Source organism: Salvelinus sp. IW2-2015, linkage group LG6.1 (assembly GCF_002910315.2).
Source record: "Salvelinus sp. IW2-2015 linkage group LG6.1, ASM291031v2, whole genome shotgun sequence".
Classification (NCBI taxonomy): Eukaryota; Metazoa; Chordata; class Actinopteri; order Salmoniformes; family Salmonidae; genus Salvelinus; species Salvelinus sp. IW2-2015.
Window position 1 is genome coordinate 2873420 of NC_036845.1, and position 20424 is coordinate 2893843.

Here is a 20424-nt window from a genome sequence, read left to right on the forward strand (position 1 = left end):
CAACTCTCCATGCAGTCCAGCGACGGCGTGGCTCGAGAAGGAGTAGGAGATCAAGTGGCGCTAGGTGCTCCGGTCCGGGTCCCGCCCTCACGGTAAACACACCCTGCTTTCTCATTGGCCTAGAATTAGCCGCCTGTCATAGTCACTCACCCATAGTATTATTAGAAAGGCAAAATTAAACACAGTTTCATTGTCATATTACAGTATGATGACTGATTAGTGTAATGCAATGTTTTTTTCTTTTTTCCCCACCCCTTTATTTCTTACAAAACCAGAGGGGGTACCAGGGCAAGTTGAAAACAACAGTTCTCATTTACAACTGGCGACCTGGCCAAGATATAAGCAAAGCAGTCTCGACACACTACACAACACAGAGTTACACATGGAGTAAAACAAACATACAGACAATAATACAGTAGAAAAAATAAGTACAATACACATGTGAGCAAATGAGGTGAGATAAGGGAGGTAAAGGACAAAAAAAGGCACAGGGAGTATGGCCGAGACCAAGCACTATAATACAAAACTACGCAACGTAAAACACTGTAGGATAATGGCTACGAGTTCTGACAGTGGAATGAATGCTGCAAAGCTAATATATGAGACAATATATCGAGCTGCAAAGCGATAGCCCAAAATAAACATAATAATACAGTAGCGGGGAGAGGTAGTTTTCGGGCTAAATTATAGATGGGCTATGGTACAGCTGCAGTAATCTGTGAGCTGCTCTCTGACAGCAGGTGGCTTAAAGCTAGAGTGAGGAGAATACAAGATGTTTCCAGTTTCAGGATTTTGTGTAGTTGCGCTTCCAGTCCATTGGCCAGCACGAGAAACCTTAATGTGAATGAGAGTGTTTCAATGATGGGTTTGTTTTTATTTCAGCAGGAAGATGAGGGGAACGTCGATGAACAACTTGTGACATTTGAAAAGTAGGTACACAGTGGAGGTAGAATCCTATCAAATATTCTGTTAGAATAAAAATGTTAAGTGGTAACAAAGGTGTGTGTTTGTGTGTGTCTGTGTCCGTTCGTGTGTGTGTTTGGTGTGTGTGTGTGTGTAGAGATGATGATGACTGGAGTCAGAGTCAGACCCAGCAGCTGGAGGAGCCAGAGGTCACAGAGGAGGACCTGGAGGTCATCAAGGAGAGGGAGACCAACATCAGGCAGCTAGAGGTACTCACCCAGCTACCAGCTCCACTCACATTCCATACAGGAATTACAGAGCCACATTACATTTACATTTGAGTCATTTAGCATACTGTTGAACTCCAAATCAACCCTTTGCCCAAACTCTCTAGTCAGTGGAGGCTGGTGGGAGGAGCTATAGGAGGACGGGCTCTGTGTAATGGCTGGAATGAAATGAATGGAACGATATCAAACACATCAAATATATGCAAACCACATGTTTGATACCGTTCCATTCATTCCATTCCAGCCATTACACAGAGCCCGTCCTCCTATAGCTCCTCCCACCAGCCTCCACTGTCTCTAGTATAGCCTGACCTTTAGCCCCTATTCCCGAGTATAGCCTCTCCTGTAGATATGACAGGACTGGGGTGGGGGCTAGGGAGTAGGGTTCGATTTGGACTTCAGCCTAACTAACCCTCGTGGTGATTTTCTCCCTTTCTCCTCTCCCTCCAGTCTGACATCATGGATGTAAACCAGATCTTTAAGGACCTGGCAGTGATGATCCACGACCAGGGAGAGATGATCGGTTAGTAGACTTGAAATGGATTTTCTCCCTCTCTGGTTTGATAACATGCTGGTTCAGAAGGATGCTGTCTGTGAAGGTTTAGAATTCCATCTGATACTGTATCAGTCCTGGCTCCTGTGAACCTGCCCTTCACTGTGTCTCCTCTCCTCTCTGTTTCACAGACAGCATTGAGGCTAATGTGGAGAGTGCAGAGGTCCATGTAGACAGAGGTACCGGACAGCTCCAAAGGGCCGCCAACTACCAGGTAGGGCTGTGACAATTATGGAATGACCACCATTATTGAAAAATGTTTGAGCTTATAATGCATCTTTGAGAACTAGCTATGGCATACCTAATGAATACTAGTCTAATAAAAAACATGGCCAAAAGTGGCCAAAAGTTTTGAGAATGACACAAATATTAATTTTCACAAAGTCTGCTGCCTCAGTTTGTATGATGGCAATTTGCATATGTAACGGATGTGAAATGGCTAGCCAGTTAGCGGTGGTGCGCGCTACTAGCATTTCAATCAGTTACGTCACTTGCTCTGAGACTTAAGTAGGTTGCCCCTTCTCTGCAAGGGCCGCGGCTTTTGGTGGAGCGATGGGTAACGACGCTTCGTGTACTGTTGTCGATGTGTGCAGAGTGCCCTGGTTCGCGCCCGTTCGGCAGGGACGTACTAAAGTTATACTGTACACATATACTCCAGAATGTTATGAAGATTGATCAGATGAATTGCAATTAATTGCAAATAAAACTGATACCCAAAAAACATTTCCATGCATTTCAGCCCTGCCACAAAGGACCATTTGACATCATGTCAGTGAATCTCTCGTTAACACAGTGTTGAGTGTTGACGAGGACAAGGCTGAGATCACTCTGTCATGCTGATTGAGTTCGAATAACAGATGGAAGCTTCAAAAGGAGTGGTGCTTGAACATTGTTCTTCCTCTGTCAACATGGTTACCTGCAAGGAAACACGTCCGTCATCATTGCTTTGCACAAAAAGGCTTCACAGGCAAGGATATTGCTGCCAGTAAGATTGCACCTAAATCAACCATTTATCGGCGATCATCAAGAACTTCAAGGAGACCGTTCAATTGTTGTGATGAAGCTTCAGGCGCCCTCAGCAAGCGCCAGACCTCTCCTAAAGTTGATTCAGCTGCGGATCGTGGCACCACCAGTACAGAGCTTGCTCAGGAATGCAGCAGGCAGTGTGAGTGCATCTGCACGCACATGATGCGAGATTTGGAGGATGGCCTGTGTCAAGAAGGGCAGCAAAGAAGCACTTCTCTCCAGGAAAAACATAGGACAGACTGATATTCTGCAAAATACAGGGATGACTGCTGAGGACTGGGTAAAGTCATTTCTCTTATGAATCCCTTCTGATTGTTTGGTGCATCCGAGAGAAGCTTGTCCGGAGAAGACAAGGTGAGCGCTACCATCAGTCCGTCATGCCAACAGTAAAGCATCCTGAGACCATTCATGTGTGGGTTGCTTCTCAGCAAGGAGTGGGCTCACTCACAATTTTGCCTAAGAACACAGCCATGAATAAGAATGGTACCAACACATCCTCCGAGACAACTTCTCCCACCATCCAGAACAGTTTGGTACGAAACAATGCCTTTTCCACATATAGGCACCCTTCCATACAAAAGTGATAACTAAGTGGCTCGGGGAGCAAAACATTGATATTTTGGGTCCATGGCCAGGAAACTCCCCAGGCCTTAATCCCATTGAGAACTTGTGGTCAATCCTCAAGAGACGGGTGGACAAACAAAAACCCACAAATTCTGACAAACTCCAAGCATTGATTATGCAAGAATGGGCTGCCATCAGTCAGGATGTGGCCCAGACGTCAATTGACAGCATGCCAGGGCGGATTGCAGAGGTCTTGAAAAAGAAGGGTCAACACTGCAAAAGCCTTTGACACTTATAAAATGCTTGTAATTATAATTCAGTATTGCATAATAACATCTGACAAAAATATCTAAAGACACTGAAGCTGCAAACTTTGTGGAAATTAATATTTGTGTCATTCTCAAAACTTTTGGCCACAACTGTAGAGGTGCTGACTAATGGAGAATATACCTAATGTTGTTTTTATATCTAATGAATACAACACAGCTTTGGTGATACCCCTGTCTCAAAAACGAATGGTTTTGACCATTTGGAACTTTTGTAAAGGAAGCTTTTCCTCCCAAGTGTGCCGTTATGCTCGTAGAATAACTTTACCCTCTTCATGTAATAATGAAAAACTGCTATTGGGTGAACTATTTGTAAATGAAAATAAAGTTGAATCCCCCCTCCTAAAATGAATGTATTAAGACGAATATGACAATATTTTTGGTTATTGTCCATAATTGTCGATTACACAATTATACGATTATTGTGTCAGCCCTACTACCAGGTATCAACACAACACCGTCACAACATGGGCCGTGTTTGATTTGTAGATAAGTCTGAATGATCTGTCGATGATCAGCGTCCTTCATTTAACCAGGCAAATCAGTTAAGAACAAATTATTATTTCCAATCACCAATCACGGCCTGTTTGTGCTCCCTCCCCCTGTAGAGGAAGTCCCGTAAGAGGATGTGTATGCTGGCCATGGTGGTGTCTCTGGTGGTCACCGTCCTGGCTATCATCATCTGGCAGGCCATCAAATGAGAGGACAGGAAGAGTACCGGGGAAGGATTTTAATGGCACATCGCACTGACAGCCAAGAATGGCTTCCAATGGAGCGTCTGAGTGAGTGAATGTGTGTGTGCGGGTGTGCGTGCGTGCTGGTGTGCGTGCGTGCTTTCAAGCAAGATATAGACAGAAGCGTAAGGAATAGATTGTATAAATCCTCTTCCCCATCTGTACATATTATATACTAACTGTTCTAACACAGCCCTGCACTTACTTCCATGTCAGCCATGCAAATCATCTCTGTCATTATTACATACATTACTGTGTTAGAATATGTCTGATCTAATGCAATGCCGCACAAGTTTGTATGTATATAAATGCCATGTGTACGGTTTGATATGGTTTATTTTCTGCCTCCCTATTCTCTTTATGTTGTAAATGTGTGATTCTCTTCCAGATGTCTTATAGTCTATAGTATTACCACAAGGACATGATGTAGTTGAGATAAGGATGATTCCTTTGATAGCACACAAACAACAAACAAAATGTTTGTATTATTACTATGATGATGATGATTATTATTATTATGCTCACTTTCATTAATAAAATCAACTGTGCAAAGAGTCCCGACTGTGTCACGCAGGGCTATGTACTTTCCACAAGATGGCGCTGTTATGCCAGTATTATGAGGTCAACGTGTAAGGTGCACAAGCACCATGTAGTCTACCATGCTTTTATTTAGCTATTAAACAAGTCAAGATATACTAAGCGTGTAGTAGTCTTGCAATTTTGCAGTAGTGTTTATGATGTGTGGTAGGTTGGTTAACATATTGGTACCTTAATAAAACATGTTTACTATATGTTAATAAGACACTGCCCTGCTAACTATGCATAAGATTAGGGAGCATTTTCCATGGTACTGTCATGGGGATTTGAAGCGGTGACGACGGTTATTATGGAGACTGTGTCATGCTCGACTCACACCTCTCCTTTGTGATTAGTGAGCTACCCTAGTTTACCCCTGCTCCAGGTCTATTACCTACGGGTGTTGCCTTTCCAGGTCTTGTCCCAATCCTAGTGCCCTGCTGATTCCAGCTGCGGCACCAGCCTTAGAGTCAATGATCGCCAGAGTGGGAGAAACTTGTATTAAAAACCACTCAGCAAGACAACTAACTCAGGAGATAGGGCGACCTGTCACACCCTAATCTGTTTCACCTGTTCTTGTGATTGTCTCCACCCCCTCCAGGTGTCACTTATTTTCCACAGTGTATTTATCCCTGTGTTTCCTGTCTCTGTGCCAGTTCATCTTGTATGTTTTCAAGTCAACCATTGTGTTTTTCCAGTGCTCCTGTTTTCTATTCTCATTTTCTAGTCTTCCCGGTTTTGACCCTTGCCTGTTTTTCTGCACTCGGTGCCTGACCCTTCTGCCTGCCCTGACATCGAGCCTGCCTGCCACTCTTTACCCCTTGGACTCAGAACTGGTTTTGACCTTTTGCCTGTCCACGACCATTCTCTTGCCTACTCCTTTCAGATTATAAAAAACAACGAAGACGCTGTGTCTGCATCTGGGTCTCGCCTTGTGCTCTTATACGACCCAGACTCTCCTAGGACTATAAGATACTTTCTCCACTCGGCAACTGTCATTACTTAAATAATTTTTACACCTACAGGTGCACGCAACAAACCCTTCACCTGTGGACCTGGAGTTACTCCCTGTAATGGAACTACTGTTCCATGAGACAAGAGGTATAGTTACCGTCAGGGTTGGGTAGGTTACTTTCTAAATGTAATCCGTTACAGTTACTAGTTACCTGTCCAAAATTATAATCAGTAACGTAACTTTTGGATTACCCAAACTCAGTAACGTAATCTGATTACATTCTGTTACTTTTAGATTACTTTCCTCTTAAGAGGCATTAGAAGACAAAAATGGATGTTACCAATTGAATGACATCTATTGCAGGATAAATCAATGTTAAAGTTTACATAGCTGGCCATTATTGGATGTTAAATTTTACTTTATGGGTTGGTTATGTAGACTTCCTCTAACCCATCGCTTTCTACTACATATGAATCATTTATAGCTTTACATTAAAAACCAAAGTCTATCAGAATTCCAGTCATTCCAATAAATGTTAGACCCCTTGATCTTCAAGAATAGGACATTAAAATATGGAAGTACAGATTAGCCAAATTGTTTTACCGGAGCATGATCCCAAAACTAAGGATTTATTAGCCAGCCCTACTCTGTTGTTTATTTTGTTGTCATGGAGGACTGCCATATGCTGCCAATGACTGCCAATGAATGCCATATGCTGCATTTGCTATCGGACTGTTTATCTTTTTGTTGGTGACACTTTGATATCTTGATAATATGCAGCTGTTTAAAGGGTAAATCCACAGATTAAAAAATAACAAAACGGTTGCCCCGCCTCTGTTTTGGTAAACAGCTGAGGGGTGGGCCTGGAGAAATGTAACCACTCTCAGATTAATAGACAGAGCTATGGATGCAAACACTGACCATCCATGATAAATCCAAAAATGGATGTAGCAACTACAGATTGCCCCTTTAAGTCTATCAAACGCGTGCAAATTTGAGCATGTATCCATTAGGCCTATGGATTCTTTTTTTTATCAGCATGAATTAGATTGAGCAATAAAAGCCCCACTTTTTTATTCCGTAGGCTTGGATCCGCACTATGCAGCTGTTGCAAGAGCGCATTTTTCACTGGCTGTTCATTGGTTTCACAAACAATGATTGATAGGCAGCTTAAACTTCTTGAATTCATCCATTATTGGATTCAAATACACATTTAGATTGGTGAACAGCAATCCACAACACCGACAATCTGTTAGGCGCAAATAGCTTAATGAGTGCGCAGCAGTGTGATTCACATCAATGCGCAAAGTAGATATCAATAATAAGTGAAATCCGTATTGCCGCAGACTACACCACTGCTGTCATCCTTACCTCCAAACGTTTATTCAAATTGAATAATCTTTAGGTGCCGACAGCAGTTGCACCATTGGAAGACATAGCTTGGACTGTAGCCTACAAAAGCCTATTCCTGCTCTTTTTCCGTGATCCACCAACACATTTGGTGTGTCATCATAGTGGTCTCTGACTTGTGGTCAGACTCGCTCAGGTGGAAAATACTTAAACTTGCGCCTTTTTTTAATGCTGATTTGAATGTCATTGGTGAAAACAGAAGTGTCAAATACTTTTTTTTTAAACATCCTTTCTGAATTTAAAATGAATCCTCAAAGTAATCATCTAGTTTCCCAGAAGTATCTGTAATCTGATTACAATATTTTAGCTGGTAAAGTAACGGAATACAGTTACCGTTTTTTATAATCCCTTACATGTAATGGATTACATGTAATCCGTTACTCCCCAACCCTGGTTGCTGTGTCAGTTAGCCTTGTTCCTAAAAGTTTATCTAAAAACAGCAGTAAAAATAGAAAAATAATCAAAAGCCCCTCTAAGCACAATACCCCAAAAGAAAAGAGATTCTATCCCTCACACAATAATTTATATACTGACCTACCCTTTAACTCCTACTTCAAAACTGGTTATGTCTGGTCCATATTGGACTCACCCACCCCCAAGCCTCATTTTTCGTTGCACTTGTCGATCTCCAGAAGGACGTCAAAGGAGGGTTTGGAGGAAGTTCATGTTCCATTGCCCTTTCTTCAACCTACCTGTCTGGTTCTTCCCCAAGCTCCACCCTTGGATGCTGGTGTCGGCAATGACCATGCTTACTCTGCAGTCCTTGGCTGACTGCGACGCTGTCCAGCTTTCCCCTTACTATTTTTCCTGCCCCACGATGAATCTCTATTTTTCTGGCCTCATGCTCCCTCTGTCCTAGAATTAACTGTAGCTCAGCAGGGATGAGAGTTACATCCATGGTCACGACACCCCCCTCCATGGATTAACTCTCTCTCCTGGTAGATAACCTTTCCATTGGCCTGGTGAATGGTTCGGGTTCTGCCCCCACACAGCTTTCCCCACGACTTCACCTCATGGATATATCCCATCCTTCTCCCTCCAGCTCTCTCGGGTCATCCCACTCCTTGTGAGCCCAGCGAGGTGTGCTCTGTACCTCAAGCTTTTTGTACCTTTCCATATCTACCTCTGGCAACTGGTCCCTGAAAATCTAGTCACCACCAGACCTCTTCTATCACTGTAGACCTCTCTACACAGTTGGTGCATAGTGGTTCCCCCCGAGGTCAACCATAGGTAATGGCATCCTACATGGGCAATCCCGCATGTTCCACAGTGGGCCTACAGAAACAAACGGCCATTGTTAGCATGTAAATAAACCCACGAGTGACTGCGGCCCCTCATGAGTTCAGAATGTTTGTGGCCCCCACCCCCATCAAAGTCGGAGCTCCGACTTGTTCGCTCTGTAAAGAGGATACCGTACATTATTAACCATAACATAATCAGTCCATTTATTTGTAATATAATCCAGTCTAATGCAGTGAACAATCCCAACACCAGCAGCCACCCTGAGATCTTACACACAGCTCAGTAGTATCTGTCACCACAGATACACACCTGTCTGCGGTACACCCCATTCTTACGCGCTGTTCCCAACCTGCCTTGTTGATGCACATTCTTGCTGCCCATGTTCACACACACCACCAGATGCATTCCTAAATACACCACTATCAGTGCTTCTATCACCCACAACAGTGGCCTCAGGGTTCCATACCGTTCTAATCCTACGTCCACAGCTTGACACACCATCAACACTCCACATTTGCAATACTGGTCCTTGTCTTGTTCCATAGGGCATCTCCTCAATAGGTAAACCATAAACCAACTGCATTAGTACCTCCAGGGCGCTCCCAACCATATCCTCCCTCCTAGTTTGTTTCCCCCTAGTAAAATTATAATCCTAATTACCCAACCCTCCTTCCATGAGCCCTGTACACAGTATCCCAACCAAGGTATAGTCTACCCCACTCACCCAGGACTCATTCAGGTGTGTCTCGTTCTTGGTGTAATTGCCCTCATTGCTGCTGGTGAGGTTAGCCGACATCTCACTCCTTGGCTCCTATCCTCTCAAGTGCATCCCTCACCTACAACACTTGACTTATATCACATTTTCTCCCTTCAACAGGTAGTGAAACTGCTCCACCTCTACTTCCCTTTTCTGCATACAGAATGTTTTACTGCTGACTCAGGGGGGGCTATTTTTGTCAGGTTTTGGCCAGGACTGTTTAGGTTTTGTTCACTAGATGTCCCCCTTGCACCTTTTTTGTACCTTTTGTTTTTCTTGCTCCAATTATTGTTTGCACCTGTAAGTCATTCCCTTGTTAGTATTTAAACCCTGTGTGTTCCTTAGTTCCTTGCTCAGTGTTTGTAAGTTAGCACCCAGCCCCAGRCCAAGCCTTGTTTTATATAGACTTTTCTCTTGTTGGATTTTCCAGAGGTTCTCTGGTTTTGTTCTTGTTTATTATTTGAGTAGTCTTTTGAGGTTTGTTTTTCCCTGCTGTTTTTTACCACTTTGTGGATTTTTTCGTTGTATTTTGGAGGATATCCATTTTTCATTAAACCACCATCTCTAGTACTGCTGTGTCTGCCTCATCTTCTGGGTTCTGCCAATTATTAAGTGACTGTTTCTCGCACCGGGTCCTGACAATTTTAGCCCATTCTGTCAGCAATTCTTACACTCACCAAAAACGGAGCCCCTTCCTACACGCAGGAGACCGGGTTCAATTCTCTGATGGGATGGGGAGCCACTCCCAGCTATGTTCCCTTCCGCCAAGACTATTATTAACCTGTTTACTAACTGCTCTTGTTCAATTATTACAGGTTCATCACGGAGCACCTCGGATTCCGGTCTTGCGTCAAACCATGAAACTTTCGACATACCTCAGATAGCCCTTCTCCTCTCCTCCATCTGCTCCCTGAATGTTTTCCGAGTGCCCAAACTCCTAGGTTCAGACTTGACCAACTTAGGGGGACCTCCTTCCCTAAGATATCCTCCATTCCCTGGTGCTATATAGCCACCTGGCCCGGAGCGTGCGGTTCTGTCCCCACCAGCGCCCTTGAGGCCCCTTTGGCACAGCTCCACTGCAGTGGTTATTTTCCGACCCTTTAGCAAAACAGCCAGATCCTTCCGGTTACATCCATCCCATAGGTCAAGACAACTGTAGCTAGTGGTTGTCGTGGAGGAGATAGCTGTGCTGCTGTTGCGGTGCCATGAGTGGTCCTCATCATTGAGAGATTATCTGTCATTCCTCCCCCGCTCTCTGTCTCTGTTTACCGGCCACTTTGGCTCAATGGCTTATCAAACCGCCCTCTCCTCCCCTTCATCTACAGTACACTGATTGGGAATGACTTGCTAGGTGGAAATAATATGGTGGAAGCTCATCATTAGGCTGGATTTCACGTGGTCAGGTCTTTCAAATCAGTGCAATGAAGGAGAGGAGGCAAGGAGAGGACAGACTTTTAGACAATGGAGAGAGAGCCAGTGAGTCAGTCCTCTTGTGTTAGACACACACCTTCCTGGTCCTCCTAGCTGTGACTATGCAAGCAGCTTCCTGATTACTGGAGTGGGACCTACAGMTACACTGACTAATGAAGAAGACAAGGAAATTAAGACTCTCTCCTCTGCTCCTAGACATGTGTTCATATGAGTGTGTGTGTGTGGGAGAGATGGAGAGTTTACTGAGTTTGACTTGAAGCAAAGCAGAACCAATGGCTCTAGCTAGCTACCAACTCTGTGAAGCTAGTTGGGATGTTTTTAATGCCAGTACTTTATGTTGGGGACATATTCAGAGTGATGTGTGTGACTGGAGCTTTGAACTCTGGAAAGTGTGTGTTTATACACTCTTTAAAAAAGGGTCCAAAAGGGTTCTTTGACTGTCCCCATAGGATAACTATTACGATCCAGGGAGAACCCTTTTTGGTTCCACGTAGAACCCTTTTGTAGAACCCTCTGTGGAAAGGATCCTACATGGAACCCAAAAGGGTTCTACCTGGAACCAAACAGGGTTCTTCAATGGGTTCTACTATGGGGACAGCGGAAGAACCCTTTTAGGTTCTAGATAGCTCCTTTTTTTCCTAAGAGTGTAGGAGCCATAAAGACACCGCTCACCTTTTCTCTTTTTCGTTAAGTCACAAAAAATAGAAGAGTCTCTTGTTCGTCAGAAAGAATGAACAAATGAACGTCTTTGGAACACAGAGAGAGAAAAGGCCAGATAAGAATCCCCCGTCTGAGTCTCATTATACGAGAGGAATGAAAAGAGGCACTTCGTTTTCCATATTCTCTTTTATCAGAGGCCAGTCTCCTTTTCCCTTTCCCTGTCGTGTGTGTGTTGTATAGACCCAGACACATATCGGCGAGGCTGATCTGCTGCTCTGATGGACACGTACAGGATGAAGACAACGAGGAGGAGGASGATGGCCTGTTTTCTCTTCTCCACTACGAGATGCAACAGATTCTCTCTGCAACAGGAAATCAAAGTAGGCTAATAAATAGCTCTTTTTGAGGTAATAACAAATGAAAATGTCCTGGGAGTGGGAGTGGAACTAGAGACAATCTCAGTCCTCCTGTATAATCTGGGCTCTGGTAGCCTGTAGTTACATTACTTCATTTGTATTTATTAGGGATCCCCATTAGTTCCTGCCAAGGCAGCAGCTACTCTTCCTCAGGTCCAAACACATTAAGGCACTTACGTTGCTCATTAAACAAAAGATAAAACAAGTACATCATATAACATTATTACACCACTACATATCTACAATACAAAATGTATAATACCCCCATAAAACAATATTACAATGTACGTGTGTGTAGAGTGTGTGTGCTAGCGTGTGTTCATGATTTAAATTAAACACAATATTCTCTTCCTTCATAGAATACGTGTCATAATATAATTGTAAACCAGTACTGTTATAGCCTCGTTGCAATATAAGGCTTTCAGAGACAAACAAACCCACACCACTTTCATCCTCTGATCTGCCTCTCACCCTCACCTCTCACCATACACCCCCCACCCCAGCTCAGTCCATCTATCTGTCTGTCCTCTCTACTTACCCCTGAAATCTACCTGCCCCCCACCCCTCCTTACATATCCCCAGTTCTGTCCCCTTCCTGTAGCTCTGTGTTCCCCTAACACGGTGCAGCAGGCCTGTCACACTGCATTTGTAGAGCTGGACTGCCTCCTGGGACAGTGTGTGTGTGTGTGTGTGTGTTTGTGCCTCCCAGGACAGTCTGACTCATTTGTATGCAGGAATGGGAAACTATCAGTTCTGTGGAAACGGGTCAATCATAGCAGATCTCCGTCTCGCCTGTCAGTTAATGAGGAAATAAATGAGTTCATCATCCAGACTCCCAGATGAAGGAAGGAACACAGAAGAGTATGTGATATGTATGAGAGTTTGTGTATGAGGTTAATGGTTATGGGCTTGTAGTTAATGGCTGCATCTAATGGAGACTAATGGGACACTATCACAAGCTTGTCTCTTGTCGGACTAATCTTATCTATCATTGTGTGTGTGTGTGTGTGTGTGTGTGTGCGCATGACAAAATACATCAGTGTATCTTTGCATGAGTAGAGTCATTAGAGACGGCGTACAGTGTGTGTGGTTTCCTCAGTCAATCGAAGGTCCAGGGCCTCTATCTGGGGAGTCTCTAAAAATAACACTAATGACAGTGCTGAGAATTCTCTGAAAGAGATTCATTACGCCTCGGTTTGAGTTCACCAGTGTTGTGTGTAGAGTGTGTGTAGGGGTGGATGTATTTGTCTGACATACTTTATCCTAACCAAAGTTAGTACCAGACATTCAGATATCCCTACATGCTCATACTAATTGGCATTTTTCATACCCACCTGCTCTCTCTCTCTCTTCCCTCCCCCTCCCCCTCTCTCTCTCTCTCTCTCTCTCTCTCTCTCTCTCTCTCTCTCTCTCGGACAGATGAAGACCTAAGGGACAGATACTTCTCTCTCTGCCAAGGTTGTTTAATGCCATGGCCCAATTAAGACCATCCTTCTCTAAATTAATGAGGGAGAAGGTCTACCATTTGTCAAACCTGAACATACACACAAACACACACTAGCGTGTGGAGGGTGTAGTCCTATTTATAGATGGGTTGGGTTTCTGATAGTCTTTGTATAGCTGCTGGTAGCTGGCACAATCTATATCACATTCTCCCTGTGTTTAAATGTAGTTGCACACTCACGTACACACAGTGCTTGAATTGGTCCGGTGCACACCAGCACCTCTAATGCTGTACTTTGTAAGTACAGGTTATTTTAATCTCAGACTGGAGTGTGCCCCGGGGGATAAACACTGCTCCAATATTTGCTCTACAATATGAACATTGGTACTGTAAAAGTACCAACGCCTAAAATGAATTGCACCTCTTTTATAATGAGATTGAGTTTGATAACCAGGGTAGTGTGTTGGTGAGCGTGTATGTTTAGTGTTCTGAGCAGCCCGTGGTGCAACCACAATGTTAACCTTAGACTGGAGTGTGGAAAGGGGGATAACCACTCCTAGCATCAAGTCACTCACAACAGCTGAAGCCAGGGTTCGATTCCACCACTACATACCTTCAGACTGTCCCTTACTGTTTCCCATCTCCCATAGACAGTTGTGGTAACCTTCAGTTTGAAAAGAGGGCAAGAATTCCTCAGAGAGAGAGAGAGAGAGGGTGACTGAGTGAGACAGAGGTGGAGGGCTGAGAGAGAGAGCGAATGAGAGAGAGAGAGAGAGATAGGGGGACTGAGTGAGACAGGTGGAGGGCTGAGAGAGAGAGTGAAAGAGAGAAAGCACTCACACAAACACAGAGGATGTATCTAGCTCTCTGTCTGTCTGACATACTGAAGGATTTGGACCCAGGGGATCTCTGCATGTGATTGCAGCATGTCCTAAATATTTCACACTGTCTCTGAGTTTCAGTCCTCTGCAGCTCTGTGATTCTCAATGTCACCTTGACTGTCTGGCCAGTAGCAGCACTCACCAGGGGAAACTGCAGTGTTTATTTTAGCCCAATAGATCACTGCTGCCTCCTCTCCCTACTGTTAGTCATCATGTGATTATGATGTCCTGGTCTGAAAACAGATAGATAAGAAGTAGGAAAGACACACACACACACACACACACACACAACCTCTCATTAGAGTTGAGCGTTTCAAACCCCCCAGGGTCCCCCTACTCACCTTTACACCTATAGCAGGGTCCATCCTACTCACCTTTACACCTAACAGGGTCCATCCTACTCACCTTTACACCTATAGCAGGTCCATCCTACTCACCTTTACACCTATAGCAGGTCCATCCTACTCACCTTTACACCTATAGCAGGTCCATCCTACTCACCTTTACACCTATCAGGGTCCATCCTACTCACCTTTACACCTATAGCAGGGTCCATCCTACTCACCTTTACACCTATAGCAGGGTCCATCCTACTCACCTTTACACCTATAGCAGGGTCCATATCCACCTTTACACCTATAGCAGGGTCCATCCTACTCACCTTTACACCTATAGCAGGTCCACCTACTCACCTTTACACCTATAGCAGGGTCCATCCTACTCACCTTTACACCATAGCAGGGTCCATCCTACTCACCTTTACACCTATAGCAGGGTCCATCCTACTCACCTTTACACTATAGCAGGTCCATCCTATCACCTTTACACCTATAGCAGGTCCATCCTACTACCTTTAAACCTATAGCAGGTCCATCCTCATCACCTTTACACCTATAGCAGGGTCCATCCTACTCACCTTTACACCTATAGCAGGTCCATCTACTCACCTTTACACCTATAGCAGGTCCATCCTACTCACCTTTACACCTTAGCAGGGTCCATCCTACTCACCTTTACACCTTAGCAGGTCCATCCTACTCACCTTTACACCTTAAGCAGGGTCCATACCTATACATCAACCTATACAGGGTCCACCTACTCACCTTACACCTATAGCAGGGTCCATCCTACTCACCTTTACACCTATAGCAGGTCCACCTACTCACCTTTACACCTATAGCAGGGTCCATCCTAACCTTCACCTTAGAGCAGGGTCCACCTACTACACCTTATAGCAGTCCATCCTACTCACCTTTACACCTATAGCAGGGTCCATCCTACTCAACCTGTACACCTATAGCAGGGTCCATCCTACTCAACCTTTACACCTATAGCAGGGTCCATCCTACTCACCTTTACACCTATAGCAAGGTCCATCCTACTCACCTTTACACCTATAGCAGGGTCCATTCTACTCACCTTTACACCTATAGCAGGGTCCATCCTACTCACCTTTACACCTGTAGCAGAACAAGAAACAAGTAGAGGAAAATGATACAACCCTACTGAGTTGTTGGAGACCACCTTCTGTCAGAGACCTTGGAGGCTTATCATTCATCATCACAATCTTCTCTTAATCAGGCAAATTCATAACACCATCATCACAGTGTATGTTTAGTGAGTTTGAGAATTATCAGAGATTTGCATTGAAAGGTAAATATGTTAGGCCTACTTGGTGGTGTTGTGTAATGTCATTTGCTTAGGTTGTAAGTTGATGAATGCGTCATTTGATATCCGTACATCTCAATATCGCATTTCAATTATTGGATTTATCCTAGACGTCATGTGCATAGAAAATTTGGTTTGGATGAGCCGGATAGAGCTTTAACCAGTAGGACGTCAGGACCAAGGGGAGCAGTAGACTACTTAGCCACCCCCGTCCCGATACCCGGGTCATATTTTAAGAGGTGATATAATCAAAACTTAGGGCGATTACATTTTAGGGTGGAAGTCTCGGTGACGTTTCACTTATTCGTTTTCTCTTACCACCTCTCAGTTTTCTGAAAAGTGACGTGCTCCACACGCGCGACAATGGAGGCGCCAGAATTTTTCCCACCTTCTGAAAACTTGACGGCGGCTGTCGTGCACCCGTTATGCGAAGAATGGAAGGGGGGATCCGAGGGTGCCATCTTCCACCTCGCCAGTATCTTCCTTGTTTTGGGGTTCATGGGAGGGAGCGGGTTCTATGGGCTCCTCTACTTGTTTACCTTTCTGACGCTCGGTTTCTTCTGCACAACCATTTGGTCATGGTCGGACGCGTGCACCACCGAKACCTTTTTGTGGAATTTCGCTCTCTTTGGGYTATGTGCYGTTCAASTTGTGCARGTCGCCTACCGGRTGAGGAACGTTACTTTCGAAAAGGAGTTTCAAGATCTGTACAGCTACCTGTTCAAAAAGCTGGGGGTGTCGCTCACCCACTTCGGCAAGATAGTCGCCTGTTGTGAAGGGGACATCCACACTATAGAGAAAGACCACTGTTTTGCCATGGAGGGCAAGACTGCTATTGATAAGCTGTCCGTTCTTCTGTCCGGCAGGTGCATTTCAACTTCACTTTGACATTTTATCCAACTGTATTTGGTGTTATGTCATATAAAAAGCCATTTTTTTTTTTTTACAGAATTCGTGTGACAGTAAATGGAGAGTTTTTACATGACATATATCCTTTCCAGTTTCTCGATTCACCTGAATGGGACTCTCTCCGGCCGTCAGAGGAGGGAGTTTTCCAGGTAAATAGTAAACTGATCGAATAAAGCAAATTTTGGCTAATGTGTCTGGCATATACACTGAGTATACAAAACATTGGGAACACCTGCTCTTTCCATGACATAGACTGACCAGGTGAATTCAGGTGAAAGGTTGTTAGACACTGACAGATGGGCCAATAGTATCACAGCTTGATGGGAGGTGGTGAGACTTACGATGTGAGGATCCACTGGAGCCTCCACGGTGGATCTGGTTCAGGATGTCATCGGTGTCACTGGTGCTGCCCATGCTGTTCCTCATCTGCATCATAGAGACCTGGGAGCACAGGCTGGGCTGACGCTCCATCTTCTTCGCTGCCTGTTCATGTCAACATAGTCATCGTTATTGTTATCGTCATCATTGTTATGATCGGTGTCACCACCACCATCATCATAATAATTTCTTACATAATCATTGTTATTTGAATCTAAGGAGACAATTCATAATTTAGGAAGGTTAATGACCAAATCACAATTACACTGTGTGTACAAAACATTAGGAATACCTGCTCTTCCCATGACATAGACTGACCATGTGAATCCAGATGAAAGCTATGATCCCTTATTGATGTCACTTGTTAAATCCACTTCAATCAGTGTAGATGAAGGGGAGGAGACAGGTTAAAGAATGATGTTTAAGCCTTGAGACAATTGAGATATGTATTGTGTATGTGCGCCATTCAGAGGGTGAATGGGAAAGACAAAAGATCGAAGTGCCTTTGAAATGGGGTATGGTAGTAAGTGCCCGGCGCACCGGGTTGTGTCAAGAACTGCAAGCTGCTGGGTTTTTCACGCGCAACAGTTTCCCGTGTGTATCAATAATGGTCCACCACCCAAAGGACATCCAGCCAACTTGACACAACTGTGGGAAGCATTGGAGTCCACATTGGCCAACATCCCTGTCGGGAGTGCAACTCAATGCTAAGAAGGTGTTCCTAATGTTTGGTATACTCAGTGTATAAGCATTCGTGTTTTCTTTCCCCAGGTGACCCTGCGTGCAGATAATTGCTGTAGGTACGTTTCTTGGAGACGTAAGAAACTGTACCTACTCTTCGCCAAGCACCGCTATATCGCCAAGGTCTTTGCGCTCGTGGTGCGGAATGACATCGCGGACAAGCTGTACTCCCTCAACGACAAGGCGTTCGACAGCCGCGGGTTCCGATATGATCTCCGGTTACCCACCTACTGTCACGTGTCCCCGTTGCCAGAATTAGACCGAACAGATGGGTTCCTACGAGTCCCAGCGCAATATGACCATGGCCACCGTGGCCGTGTACCTATAACTATAACAGCACCCGAAGAGACTGACTAGTGACTGGAACGGAACTTTTAAATGTTTGTTTTTCATTAATGGATGTTGTTTTTGTCTGTTTGTTATCCTCAAGTCCTTAGCTTATGCCATATCCATAGCCTATGTAGTTTACGCATCAACATAGAATACATTGTAGCACATCAAGTAACCCTCCACTTGGTTTTGCCAGACATCATGCAATAGGCGCGCGCGTGTGCGTGTGTGGGGGGGATTTTCTCTGCATCAAAATACCAGTGAAATGTTACCCCCTGATTCCTGTTTGTTTTATAGTGCACTTTACTACCTGTCTGTCTTAAATTGAGACTGTATTTTCAATTGCCTTATTGAGTTTTTTTTGTCAATATTTATGTTTAATCATAAAAAAGTATTAACAATGCAATGTGGCCCTATACGTTTTGTATCTCGAATAACTTTCATTAGGCCTGCAACATTTTCTTCGGAGAGCGTGAATTTCTGTGGAGCAGTCAACAGGTGAGTGTCAATCACTTTCTCGCGCTGATCATGGCGCTGACCTTGGTGCTGATCTCATTAATATCCGCTCTTGTCACCCCATCACGCAGCTCATGTCACCTCTGGAGGGTGAAGGAGCACTGTTCAATTAGGTTTACCAACATCTCGAAACACATAACACGATTCACTCGACTGGCTTCATAATATTTGCTGGCTGCTAGGCTATATTATCAGTTCTCAAAAAGGGAAGTTTTACCTCCCCCTGTTGGCGTGCCCGGACTTTGCAGGTGCGCAGCGACGGATAGTGTTGACTGCTGTCCCCTCGCCTCTTGCCCATTTTAGTCAATGCCTGTCAGCTCGCTGGAATGTGCGACTCACATTGTGCAGTCCCCCAGCTCGCGAGGACCTTACATTTATAGCTCCTCAATACTTGTCCATTGTTTTCTATTCGTGATCGATTGTTGTCAGATTGGTAAGTTACATCTCCCATTCTCTTTTATTTTACTCTGACTGAGTGGTGAAAGGAAAGTTAACGCTCAAACAAATTAGGCTATTTCGTAGGTCCCGTTAATTTTCTACAAGCAGCGTATTGTAGCCGAATCATTTCGCACTTTTTCCATGTCCATTTCATAATCTATATCTGAGGGACTGGCAGTCAAATATTGTTGCGCGTTGGTCGGCAGATCCGCTCAAAAACCCAGCAACGTTAAAGTGAAACCTTTCAATATCACTCCAGTGCTGTATGATCGGTATGATGAATTCCCAGGCTATTTACAGTATTAAATCAGTTAATTGCTGAATCAAATATGAACTTGACAGTGTCAGTAGGCCTATAAGCATCTCAAAAGTTATTCTAATGCATTACTACATAAAAGAAAACATTTGGAAATACAGTAATCTGTTATGAAAATCTATTGAAACCTGAGGATATTGAGATTGTGATAGTGACAAATTGATGTACACTATGAGAACAGCAGCAGCGTGAATTGACATTACAACTGCAAAAATCTGCTGTTTCTACCACCAATCCTGTAACACTTAACTTGAAAGGTACCAACATAATACATTCATAACATGTACATACCCCATTCATAAGCAGTACATAAACAACCACAACACCCTCCCCACCTCTCTCTAGGTGAGGATCAGGATGTCTACCTCTCCAGAGATGACCAGTAGCCTGTTCTACACCACCCTGGCCCCCCTGCGGTCGGCAGTCCCTGGGTCTGTACCCGGGGCTGGAGGTGGAGGTCTGGTGATGACCACCATGGAGCCCAACGTAACCTCCTGTGAGGAGTGGGAGGAGGCCCACCACCTGCTGTTCCACCTGGGGAACCTGTCTCTCCTCCTGGGCCTTGTCATTCCCACCACCCTGACCCTGCACATGATCCTGCTGCGCCTCATGCTGATGACAGGTGGCTCCATTCTGGCCTCTGCTGGCCCAGATTACAGTCCAACTCGGTGGTCATGATACGATTGCATTACACACTTTTCAGTTTCATTACCAGCTCTACCACCACAGTATCTCTCCCTTTTCTCCAAAGTATTCACTCGTTCACTCCCCCTCAAGGATTCATATGCATTGAATTGCTTTTAGAAATGTGATAAACACTATAGTGAGTGAACGAGTCCACACTTCCTGGAGATGGGGGAGTTGATGCGGTAGTATAGCTGGAAAGGGACTGAGCAGAGTGGAATGATATCATATCATATGACCACTATGTTGGTGGTAGTACAACTGGGGAAAGGGACTGAG

General features: G+C 44.5%; 3 protein-coding genes across 6 annotated transcripts in view; all 3 read left to right on the forward strand.

Moving 5' to 3' along the window:
* The window catches only part of stx12l (syntaxin 12, like), a 12208-nt gene extending 7260 nt beyond the window's left edge, over window positions 1–4948 (forward strand). For 3 of the 4 annotated variants that reach the window (XM_023988760.2, XM_023988761.2, XM_023988762.3), the window contains exons 6-10: window positions 883–929; window positions 1061–1172; window positions 1641–1713; window positions 1875–1957; window positions 4268–4948. In XM_023988760.2, the coding sequence (XP_023844528.1) occupies window positions 883–929; window positions 1061–1172; window positions 1641–1713; window positions 1875–1957; window positions 4268–4360 (408 nt within the window). In that variant the 3' untranslated portion in view covers window positions 4361–4948. The remainder of the gene's footprint in view (window positions 1–882; window positions 930–1060; window positions 1173–1640; window positions 1714–1874; window positions 1958–4267) is intronic. The other variant, XM_023988764.2, reaches the window with a different exon arrangement.
* Window positions 4949–16013: 11065 nt separating this feature from the next.
* On the forward strand, window positions 16014–18597 carry LOC111964896 (popeye domain-containing protein 3-like). The gene is made up of 3 exons (XM_023988759.2): window positions 16014–16699; window positions 16783–16891; window positions 17892–18597. Exons 1-3 carry the CDS (start codon window positions 16197–16199, stop codon window positions 18216–18218), a joined length of 939 nt encoding a protein of 312 aa, XP_023844527.1. The 5' UTR covers window positions 16014–16196; the 3' UTR covers window positions 18219–18597.
* A 1221-nt stretch (window positions 18598–19818) lies between these two features.
* The window catches only part of LOC111964908 (popeye domain-containing protein 3-like), a 5228-nt gene continuing 4622 nt past the window's right edge, over window positions 19819–20424 (forward strand). The window contains exon 1 of the mRNA XM_023988781.2: window positions 19819–20083. Within this exon, the coding sequence (XP_023844549.2) occupies window positions 19819–20083 (265 nt within the window). The remainder of the gene's footprint in view (window positions 20084–20424) is intronic.